This window comes from Doryrhamphus excisus, linkage group LG5, assembly GCF_037039965.1.
Source record: "Doryrhamphus excisus strain RoL-2023G ecotype Guam linkage group LG5, RoL_Dexc_Guam_v1.1, whole genome shotgun sequence".
NCBI lineage: Eukaryota > Metazoa > Chordata > Actinopteri > Syngnathiformes > Syngnathidae > Doryrhamphus > Doryrhamphus excisus.
In genome coordinates, this window is record NC_136361.1 from 8,641,042 (window position 1) to 8,651,928 (window position 10,887).

General features: G+C 36.7%; 1 protein-coding gene across 13 annotated transcripts in view; it reads left to right on the top strand.

The window, feature by feature from the left end:
• syngap1b (synaptic Ras GTPase activating protein 1b) overlaps window positions 1–10,032 on the top strand; it is a 194,619-nt gene extending 184,587 nt beyond the window's left edge. For 10 of the 13 annotated variants that reach the window (XM_078790642.1, XM_078790646.1, XM_078790647.1 and 7 more), the window contains one exon: window positions 5,109–8,002. In XM_078790642.1, coding sequence (XP_078646768.1) covers window positions 5,109–5,333 — 225 coding nt within the window. In that variant the 3' untranslated portion in view covers window positions 5,334–8,002. The other 3 variants (XM_058053243.2, XM_058053245.2, XM_058053244.2) reach the window with 1 other exon arrangement.
• The last annotated feature ends 855 nt before the right edge of the window (window positions 10,033–10,887 follow it).

Genomic DNA, 10,887 nt, shown 5'->3' on the forward strand with positions numbered 1-10,887 from the left:
CAAAATGTTTTAAAAAATAAATAAAAATGAAAAAGACTTAAAATATCCATGAAAACAATAAAAATAATTAAAACATAAAAATTATTAGGGATGAATAAAATAAAATAAAATAAAATATATATATATATATATATTTAATGATAAATACGTGAAAGATTGCTGCTTTTACAACAATTTGAAAATACTAAAAGAAAATACTAAACAAAATGTTTTCAAAAAATAAATAAAAATGAAAAAGACTGAAAATATCCATGAAAACAATCAAATTAATTTTAAAAATAAAATTATCTAATGATAAATAAAATAAAAATGATAAAACATAATAAAAAAATTAAAAAATATTTAATGATAAATACGTGAAAGATTGCTGCTTTTACAACAATTTGAAAATACTAAAAGAAAATACTAACCAAAATGTTTTAAAAAAATAAATAAAAATGAAAAAGACTGAAAATATCCATGAAATTTAAACATGAGAAGGTTGATTCCCTTTTTTTTTTCTTTCCTGAAACTCATAATTAGAATTAGTCACATGAGCAGTCGATCAATAAATAAAACAGATTCAGTAGTTTAACCTCATATTTTATTTTAACCTCATTGTTTTTCACACACACACACACACACACATTTCCATCATCCTGTTCATCCCACCTCCAGACAAGAAAGGGAATCATGGGAAATCTCCGTATCTGACCCGACCGATCCTTCCCTGGAGCAACACTTGATTGACATACATGTGTTTTGTTTTGTTGTGTTTTGTTTTTTTTTTTGTCTTATTGATGTGGTTGTGTACACATGGTGGTCACATGACCGTCTTTTAGCCAGCTGACACAAGTGGAGGTAAGACAAAAAGAGAGGAGCTTGTTTGGCTTCTTGTTTGTCTCTCCTGGTGTATTTCACACACACACACACACACACACCAGTAAAAGCAAAGAGCGGCACCCCACAGAGCGTGAAGCGGTAAGTTCCAGCAGGGACGTCATGAAGCGTTGCTACCTTGTGTCGTCTCCATGTCCAGCTGCTTTGATTTCTATCCTATTTGTGCGCCTCACACAGTGTGTATTCAACTACTCTTTGTTGTGTTTCCTGACACGAACGCGCAAACACAAAAGGCCACATGCAAGATCTTCTTTGGCATCCGTGACGACAGTGCCTGTAGTTTGGTTCTGATTGAGAAGAGAAAAGGCACGGGGAGGCCTTTTGTATTTATTTCTTTGCAAGAAACGGACACAGAATCCACTCACGATGGAGACACCAGATGAACGTCCCCCGTGTCCTCCCCTCCTTCCCTGCTGTCCCCCAAACTCCATCACATGCTGCTGTGTTTTCCGGAGCCCCGCTATGATACGTGCACACTTTTATTTCAACTATATTACCTGGGCTGTGTCGACTTAGTAGAATGCTACGCACAGAGCTCCGTGTGGCTGTGTTGCATATTAGCATGCTAGGTTAAGATAAGTTAAGTTAAGGTACTTAAGCTAGCGTCATCATAGCACATCTGTCCACTATTATGCCAACGTTTTAATAACCTTCTAACAGAGCCTCACGATGAATACATACATGAAAGTCTTTCACCGTATTTCCTCCAATAGAGGCCTCCGCACAAATAATTGTTTCACCCACTCAAGACAGGGGTGTCCAAACATTTTCCCATATTTTCCCACATCGTGAAATATGAAAAGTATGACCTTCTGTTTTTACCACTAAACTTTATTCCCATATATCTTTTTCTCCAAACTTTTCAAATTTTTCAACAACTTTTATGGTTTGTTTTTTCTGATGATATTACGACTTAAAAAACCTGTAATATTGAACTCTATGCTACTAAAATGACATTATTTTTCATAATAATAGTTTATTCTTGTAAAGTTGCAAAAAATTATTTTCTTAATGTTATGACTTTATTTCCAGAATTTTAAAAAACTTTTTCAATAACCATTTTCTAATATTATGACTTTAAAAATTTACATGTTTTTTTTTCTTTAATATTTCAACTCTATGCTAAAATTACATTATTTTTCCTCATTATATTACAATTTTATTGTTGCAAAATTGCAAAAAATATTCTCTTAATATTATGACTTTATTTCCATAATTTTAAAAACTTTTTCAATAACCATTTTCTAATAATATTATGACTTTAAAATTGACATTTTTTTTCTTTAATATTTCAACTCTATGCCACTAAAATGACATTATTTTTCCTCATTATATTACAAGTTTATTCTTGTAAAAAAATTATTTTCTTAATGTTAAGGTACTTAAGGTACTTAAGGTACTAGCGTCATCATAGCACATCTGTCCCCTATGATGTCAAAGTTTTAATAACCTTCTAACAGAGCCTCACGATGAGCACATTTCATACATGAAAGTCTTTTACCGTATTTCCTCCAATAGAAGCCTCCGCACAAATAATTGTTTCACCCACTCAAGACAGGGGTGTCCAAACATTTTCCCATAATTTCCCACATCGTGAAATATGAAAAGATCAACTTATTAGTCATTAGTATGAACCTCTGTTTTTACCACTAAACTTTATTCCGAAATATCTTTTTCTCCAAACTTTTCCAGTTTTTCAACAACTTTTATGGTTTGTTTTTTTCTGATGATATTACGACTTTAAAAAACTGTGATATTGAACTCTGTGCTACTAAAATAGCATTATTTTTCATAATAATGGTTTATTCTTGTAAAATTGCAAAACATTCTCCAAATTTTTTAAGACTTTTTCAATAACCATTTTCTAATAATATTACGACTTTAAAAATTGACTTTTTTTCTTTAATATTTCAACTCTATGCCACTAAAATGACATTATTTTTCATAATAGTTCATTCTTGTAAAATTGCAAAAAATATTCTCTTTATAATTAATAAAAATAATAATGACTTTAAAAATTTAAAAAAAATTATATTTCAACTCTATGCCACTAAAATGACATAATTTTTCCTCATTATATTACAACTTTACTCTTGTAAAATTGCAAAAAAAAAATTCTCTTAATATTATGATTTTATTTCCAGAATTTTTAAAACTTTTTCAATAACCATTTTCTAATAATATTATGACTTTAAAATTTGACGTTTTTTTTCTTTAATAGTTCAACTCTTTGCTACTAAAATGACAATATTTTTCATAATAATAGTTTATTCTTGTAAAATTGCAAAAAAAATATTCTCTTAATATTATGACTTTATTTCCAGAATTTTAAAAACTTTTTCAATAACCATTTTCTAATAATATTATGACTTTAAAAATGGACATGTTTCCTTCTTTAATATTTCAACTCTATGCCACTAAAATGACATTATTTTCCCTCATTTTATTACAAGTTTATTCTTGTAAAATTGCAAAAAATTATTCTCTTAATATTATGACTTTATTTCCAGAATTTTTAAAACTTAATAACTTTTTTTCTGACAATATTACGACTTACAAAACCTGTAATATTGAACTCTATGCTACTAAAATGACATTACTTTTCCTAATAATAGTTTATTCTTGTAAAATTGTAAAAATGTCTTCTCTTAATATTATGACTTTATTTCCAGAATTTTAAAAACTTTTTCAATAACCATTTTCTAATAATATTATGACTTTAAAAATTGACATGTTTTTTTCTTCAATATTTCAACTCTATGCCACTAAAATGACATTATTTTTCATAATAATAGTTCATTCTTGTAAAATTGCAAAAAATTATTCTTTTAATATTATGACTTTATTTCCAGAATTTTTTTAACTTTTTCAATAACCATTTTCTCATAATATTATGACTTTAAAAATGGACATGTTTTTTTTCTTTAATATTTCAACTCTATGCCACTAAAATGATGTTATTTTTCCTCATTATATTACAAGTTTATTTTTGTAAAATTGCAAAAAAATATTCTCCTAATATTATGACTTTATTTCCATAATTTTTAAAACTTTTTCAATAACCATTTTCTAATAATATTATGACTTTAAAAATTGACATGTTTTTTTTCTTTAATATTTCAACTCTATGCCACTAAAATGACATTATTTTTCCTCATTATATTACAAGTTTATTCTTGTAAAATTGCAAAAAATTGTTCTCTTAATATTATGACTTTATTTCCAGACTTTTAAAAACTTTTTCAATAACCATTTTCTAATAATATTAGGACTTTAAAAATTGACATTTTTTTCTTTAATAGTTCAACTCTTTGCCACTAAAATGACATTATTTTTCATAATAATAGTTTATTCTTGTAAAATTGCAAAAATTTCTTCTCTTAATATTATGACTTTATTTCCATAATTTTTAAAGCTTTTTCAATAACCATTTTCTAATAATATTAGGACTTTAAAAATTGACATGTTTTTTTCTTTAATAGTTCAACTTTTTGCAACTAAAATGACATTATTTTTTATTTATTCTTGTAAAATTGCAAAACATTATTCTCTTAATATTATGACTTTATTTCCATAAATTTTTGCACTCAATTGTAATCTGATGCATGTTGAAATGAAATAAAACCATTACCATTACCATTACCATAATGTATAATGCCATTGTAGAGCTTCAGGGGGGCTTCAGGGTGGACTTGGGGAGTTAAATTATTGCATTTGGGTGTCTTGAGTGGAGGAGCTTGAGGTTCCAAATGTAACGTTCCTTCTCACTTCGATGGTCTTTCAATAAGGGACAGATGTGCGGCGATGCTAAAGCGGTGGACTTTGTAGTAATTAAGCTAGTGTTCACGCATGTTAGCGTCATCAATTTGTGAGTTGCACTTCTTGGACGTCTCTCTTGGCGAAGCGGCGGCTTGACCTTCACCCCTTCTTCCCTCCACATGTCGGTGTTGGCCATCCATCCATGTTTGTAACGTCTTTTCTCTCCTCTTTCTCTCTCTCCTTCAATCCCCTGATCGCTTGTCCTTTCCGTCCTTACGTTGCATCCGCCTTGGATTCTTCTTCCCTCTCTTTGTCCTCCTGCCATCTTTATGACCCCTCCCCTTTGACGCCCGCCCACTTTGACTTGCCCTGCCCATCCCTCGTCCCTTTCATTGAATGGCTTCTTCTTCTCCTACACGTCCATCTCTCCCCCACTCCCGCCTTCCTCCCCTCTCTCTCTGTCTCGCTAGGAAAACCAGCTTTCCTCCCTGGGTTCTGCAGACCCCGGTGTGAAAAGTGAAGGTGGAGAAGGAGGAGGAACCGCCCATCAAGACCTCAGAGTGTCTTCCTCTGGGACTCCTTCAGACACCTCTCGCCACAATGGCCTCCAAAGCGTAGAGCGTTCCTCGGTGGCCGCTCCGGGTCAGAACGGAGAGCTCCGTGGCGACCAAAGCACCAAGGGGGGAGCGGGTTGAACACAACACCGAGATTCCCAATCCAAGAGAATGAGAGAGAGATTCAAACAGAATGTTCTGGAAAGAAGTGCGCATTTTTGACCTCCTGCTAACACAAAAGGGCTTCTTCTCGATGCTGGCAAGGGGTGGAGCTTCAGTGCTTGTTGTCGGTCTTGCAGGACAAGCTGGCGACGCGCTTTGATTGACTGTCGCCCGCTCAGGCTCTTTTAGTGCCTTCACATGCGCTCTGTGGGACGGGGGCGGGGTTGCGGGGGCGTGTTCCTATTTCTTTGGTTTTTTCTCTTCTCAATATCAGAACCCAAACTGGTGCTAAACACAAACAAATGGTGGCGTTCCCAGTTTGACGTACGCGTGCGCCACAGCGCCCTCTCTGGCGTGACTCACTCACTGTCCCTCACTGCTTCCTGTTGTCATGACGATGTCTTTTTGTGTCTATTGGTTGTGTTCCGTGTTTGTGATTATTCACCAAACTTTGTTTATGAATGCAAACAATGAGTTTTTGTTTCACTTTGCGGACAGCTAACGTATCATTAGCTTGTATTTGCATATTCAACGGTATATTTTTGGACACATTTATATGATGATTGTTTGCTAAAAGCACCAATATACGTCATCGACCTCACAATCCTACATTTTTTTAAGGTTCATGAATACAATAGGATGTATAATGTCTTTTATGCAATGGATTCTTCCATTTTGAGTCTTGTTTGCGTGTTTCTTCATCCTGTCGTCAGCCTGTTCGTGTCTCTTTGTAGCTTCACACTCTAGGGGGCGCTCCGGCAAGAACCCAAGCCCGTTTAGAAAGACGGAACCACCAAGAGCTGACATGTTTGACATCAGCTTTGGGTTTTTTTGGGCATATAGCGTGGGTGGTCTGTTCAGTATTTTCACCATTTTTGAGGCTTTTTGGTGCTTTGGGGCCACCATCTTTGTCCAGGAAGTGATCCAAAACAAGTCAGGGTGTGTTACGGTATTATTTACATCCAAATGGACAAACTTAACTTGACCTCCAGGTGGTTGTCGCCATAACGACACCTCCATCGGGGGCAGGGGGCACGCCATGTTACACTTCCTGTTGTTCTGCAAATTAGGATTTATTTTTAGATGATGCTTTTACGAGCTATACTACTTGTATAAATCTTCAATTTAACATGCCCCCACAAGGATGAGCCCCGGTCAACCGCCCCGCCACCCCTGCCCCATGCTACTCAAAGCACCTGTAGCAAAACTAGAGATTTTTAAATTACGGTTTCGATTCGGTGAGTACCGGGAATTGTGATCTGGGGTGACCAACCCCCTTAAATCAACCCCGTGCTACTCCACTGTCACGATGCCTGTTTTAATTAATTTAAAATTTTATAATTCATTTGAATTTAAAATTCGAAAATAAACATTCTAAAATTCGCCCCTCAACCCATGCTACGCAACTGCAATCCTTTTAGGGGTGGCGGTTTTTAATATTAGAATCAATACAACCACGACTAGATTTTTGTCTTCAAATTTAGCCAACCTTCACATCTCGAGTTGGGGTGACCGCCCCCGAAGCTTGTCCCAGGCATTTTGTTGCATATCTGAAAATTATTTATCTTTTAAAAGTAACACCAATTTATATATTTTTATATATTACCATGTTTGTACGTCTCAAATTTAGCAGCCCCCCCCCTACATTTTGAACCCGGGGCGACCACCCCTTAGGCTACCCACATGGTACACAAAGGCACCTGTTGGAACTTTCTCCTTTCAAAATTCAGCATGCCCCCATTTTTTTTTAGAACTAATTAATACCACTACAATATGTTATGTCTCATGGTTAGCAGTACCCTACATTTTGGGGCCCGGGGCGACTGACTGCTCCTTAGTCCACCCCCAAGGTGCACCAAGGCACCTGTTCAAACTTAAAAAAAAAATGTTTCTCCTTTCAGATAATAGCATGCCCCCATTTTTTTAGGACCAATTAATACCACTACAATATGTTATGTCTCATGGTTAGCAGTACCCTACATTTTGGGGCCAGGGCGGCTGACTGCTGCTTAGTCCACCCCCGAGGTACACCAAGGTACACCTGTTCAAACTTAAAAAAAAATGTTTCTCCTTTCAGATAATAGCATGCAGCCATTTTTTTAGCCTAGGGTGCCTGCCCCCTTTGCGGGCCCAGTGCTGAAAATGTGATACTATTTTATATAATATATGAGTATATTTCTACATATATACAGTATATATATGGCCATTAGTACATGTTCATCTTCTTTTAAAATTTTGTGTTCCTCCTATGACCGTGACCAGCTTTTGTCATGGTTTGAAACTTAACAAGCCCCCAGATTTTGAGTTGGGGTGGCCGACCCCTAAAATGGTCCCACACAATGCTACTCAAAGGCCTCTGAAAATGCTATATCTTATATCTCAGAACCAATTAATACCACTCGAATATTTTTATGTCTTACATCTAGCTGCCCCCCCAAATTTAGCATGTCCCCATGGTTCCCCCCCCCGACCCCCACTCCCCAGGGCCCCAATGCCACGCCACTGTTGTGGATTTGTTTAGTTTGTGGTTGACTGCTAACATCTAGGTAACCAACACCGGCGCGAGACAGGAAACAGTTTTTTTGGAAAGATGCATCAATCGCAGCTGATGACACCCCCCCCCCCCATGTCTCCCTCTCCAACCTCCCCACCCCCATCCTTCTGTAGCCACTCTCGCAGCTTCATGGAGGACAGTGTGGAAGCTAACTGGCTGATGCGCCAGCGCCATTCCACGGGCTGGCACAGCCAAATGTCCCGTGCCCTCTCTCGGGACGCCATTGGCTGACAAAGGGAGAACGCGGGCCACTGGTCCCGGTCTGTGTGCGCTAAGATGGATGGTGCAGAACCTCAGCGGACCATGTGAGGAGAAACCGCTGGAGGGATACTTTTTATCTTTGACACTTGAGCACTTGAGCACCCCCCCCCCCGCCATCCCTCTCTGGTCGGATGTTTTTTTTTAAGGGCGGCTACGCCCCTCCCAGGCAGAATGACGGGACATTTGTGCATGCAGAGTGACTATGCAGGACAGTTGAAAGCGTCACGGAGGAGAGAGAGTGGAGGTGCATTGTGGGTATTGTATTTCCAAGGTGCTTGACCTCTCTCCTACTCACAAAAGCTGATTTTCTTTCCAAGCATTTATTCTCTCTCTCTCTTTCTCTGGTAGTCTTTTTAAATGGCCCTTCTTCATTCACAGACTATTTCTGTCCCCGCGCTTGATTTCACTTACTTGACGTCTTCTAGGACACTTTTAACGACTCTGAAAAAGACTTTTCAAGAAAACGAAATATGCACAGCCGAGTGAGGACAATGACAAACTCTGCAAACTGCTTATTTTATATTTCTTATTCTCACAGTAATAGCAACACTAAAGGACTCCTCATCACTAATCTTCCAGAGATTCTTTATTGACGTGGATAGATGAGCTCTATCCCGGAAGGGAGATGCTAAATCATTTCTTTTATATCTTTTTCTTACCAAGACAATCTTGCCCTATAAGAAAAAGGTGTGTGTGCCACCCCCCCGATCCCGTCCGACAGTCCTTAACCCCCAATTTTGCACATGATCCCGCTCGTCATCCATTCACTCGCCATGGAGCTCTCTGTTTACAAGCAAGAGGATGTTTGCTCTTTTTTACATCACTTGGACCAACTTTGGGTGTTGTTGCCGTTTTTTGGGGGGGGGAGTAATTCCCATGATTCCCCCTCCCTCTGGAGCTCAGAGAGAGATAACTTAGAGGTCCCACTGAGCCGAATGAATGTGTTTGTACATACTTGTGTGTGCGTGTGTACTGGCTTTGTGTACAGTATATGTACATATATATAACAATGCTATGTCTAGTATGTGTATATACAGTTTGTTTGTATACATGCAGAGTGTACAGTTATTTTTTTCCCCTCTAATGTTTCTCTCTCTTTCTACAAATAGGCGTTACCAATAAGGAGGCCGGGAGAGATTTTTAAATCCGACGCGACGTTAACTCACATCATCTGACGTTTGCGCTCACACTTTTGTAAAAGACGGGAAGCGGTGATTGTAAATATATATCCATGATTTTCTTTGTCCATTGGCATTGCTTGTCTGAGTTTCACTTTATTGGTTCTTCTGGTTGTCATTCAGAGTTCTATATTTATTCTGACAACCCTTATATATTATATTTATGATTTATTTTGGGCTTTTTTTCCCAATTGATGCCTCTCATGGAGCAAAAATCCTTCCATGCCAATAAGCAGGCATTGCTGTTTTTTCCCATATATACTAAGTGTGCCTGTCTCTTATCTTACAGTTACTTATTTACTCCCCCCCACTCCCCCCCGACCCCACCCCCTCGCCTCACACACACACTTTTGACAAGCCATACAGTTCCCCCCTTTTTCTCTCTTGTTGTTTTTGAACAGAACAGTTTTGGGGATGTGTTTGTGTATATTATTGGAAGAGTGTCGTGTTATGAATGTGGATTGTTGATGATTTCATTATTGCCTATTGTAATAACGAGTATTGCCACTTTGGGGTGCGTTGATTGGTCGGCGCGGTTGATGACAAACAACGTCGTTCCTTCTCATTTATTTATTTTTCTTTGTTGGTTTTATCTTTTTGAAATACACCGGAATTTATATTTTTCGGGTGGGTGAATCTGGAGATAGAAATACGTAAATAAATTAATAAATTATTAAATTCTTAACAGAGTGTGGGATTGTGTCCTCTTCTTTTATGTGTGTTTTTTTTTTTGCATCACAATTTTTTCTTAACTATATGAAACAGGATCAATTTTAAGCTGGCTTGTGATGAAACTACAAATTTGTGTCCAGTCTAGCAAAAAAAAATATATATATATATTATATATTAATAATATATTAATAACTAAATTAAAAACGCCTTATCACTTATAAATAGTAAGGGAGAAACAGAGAGAAATATGTGATGAACGTAAAACAGGAAATAGAACTTGATAGTACAACAATGTAGGCTGCACGGCGGTCGAGTGGTTAGCACGCAGGACTCACAGCTAGAAGACCCGAGTTCAATTCCACCCTGGGCCATCTTCTGTGTCAAGTTTGCATGTTCTCCTCGTGCATGCGTGGGTTTTCCTCCAAAACCCACCAAAATCCTCCAAAACATTTTTCAAACATCTTGTAGATCAGGGGTCTCAAACTCAATTTACCTGGGGGCCACTTGAGCTAGGGTCTGGGTGAGACTGGGCCGCATCAGGTTTTCAAAAAAAAAAAAAAAATGCATTTATTAAAAACAGAAAAATGAATAAACTTTGCTTTGGTTCCGATTTTCTACAAAAAAAGCTCTGATAAAACATTCCACTGTTCTCAAATATCTTACTTTTTATTTTTCTACACAAAATAAAATGAAAAATAAACAAATCAAGAATAAAGAAAATCAATCAATCAATTAATAAATAAATAAATAAATATAATAATAATAAAACGGCAAATAATAAAAACTTAAGAAACCACATATAGTTGGTGGGTAGACAAATGATTTTTTCAGATTAAAATGAACAAAGCATTATTAGAGCCCTGTAGAC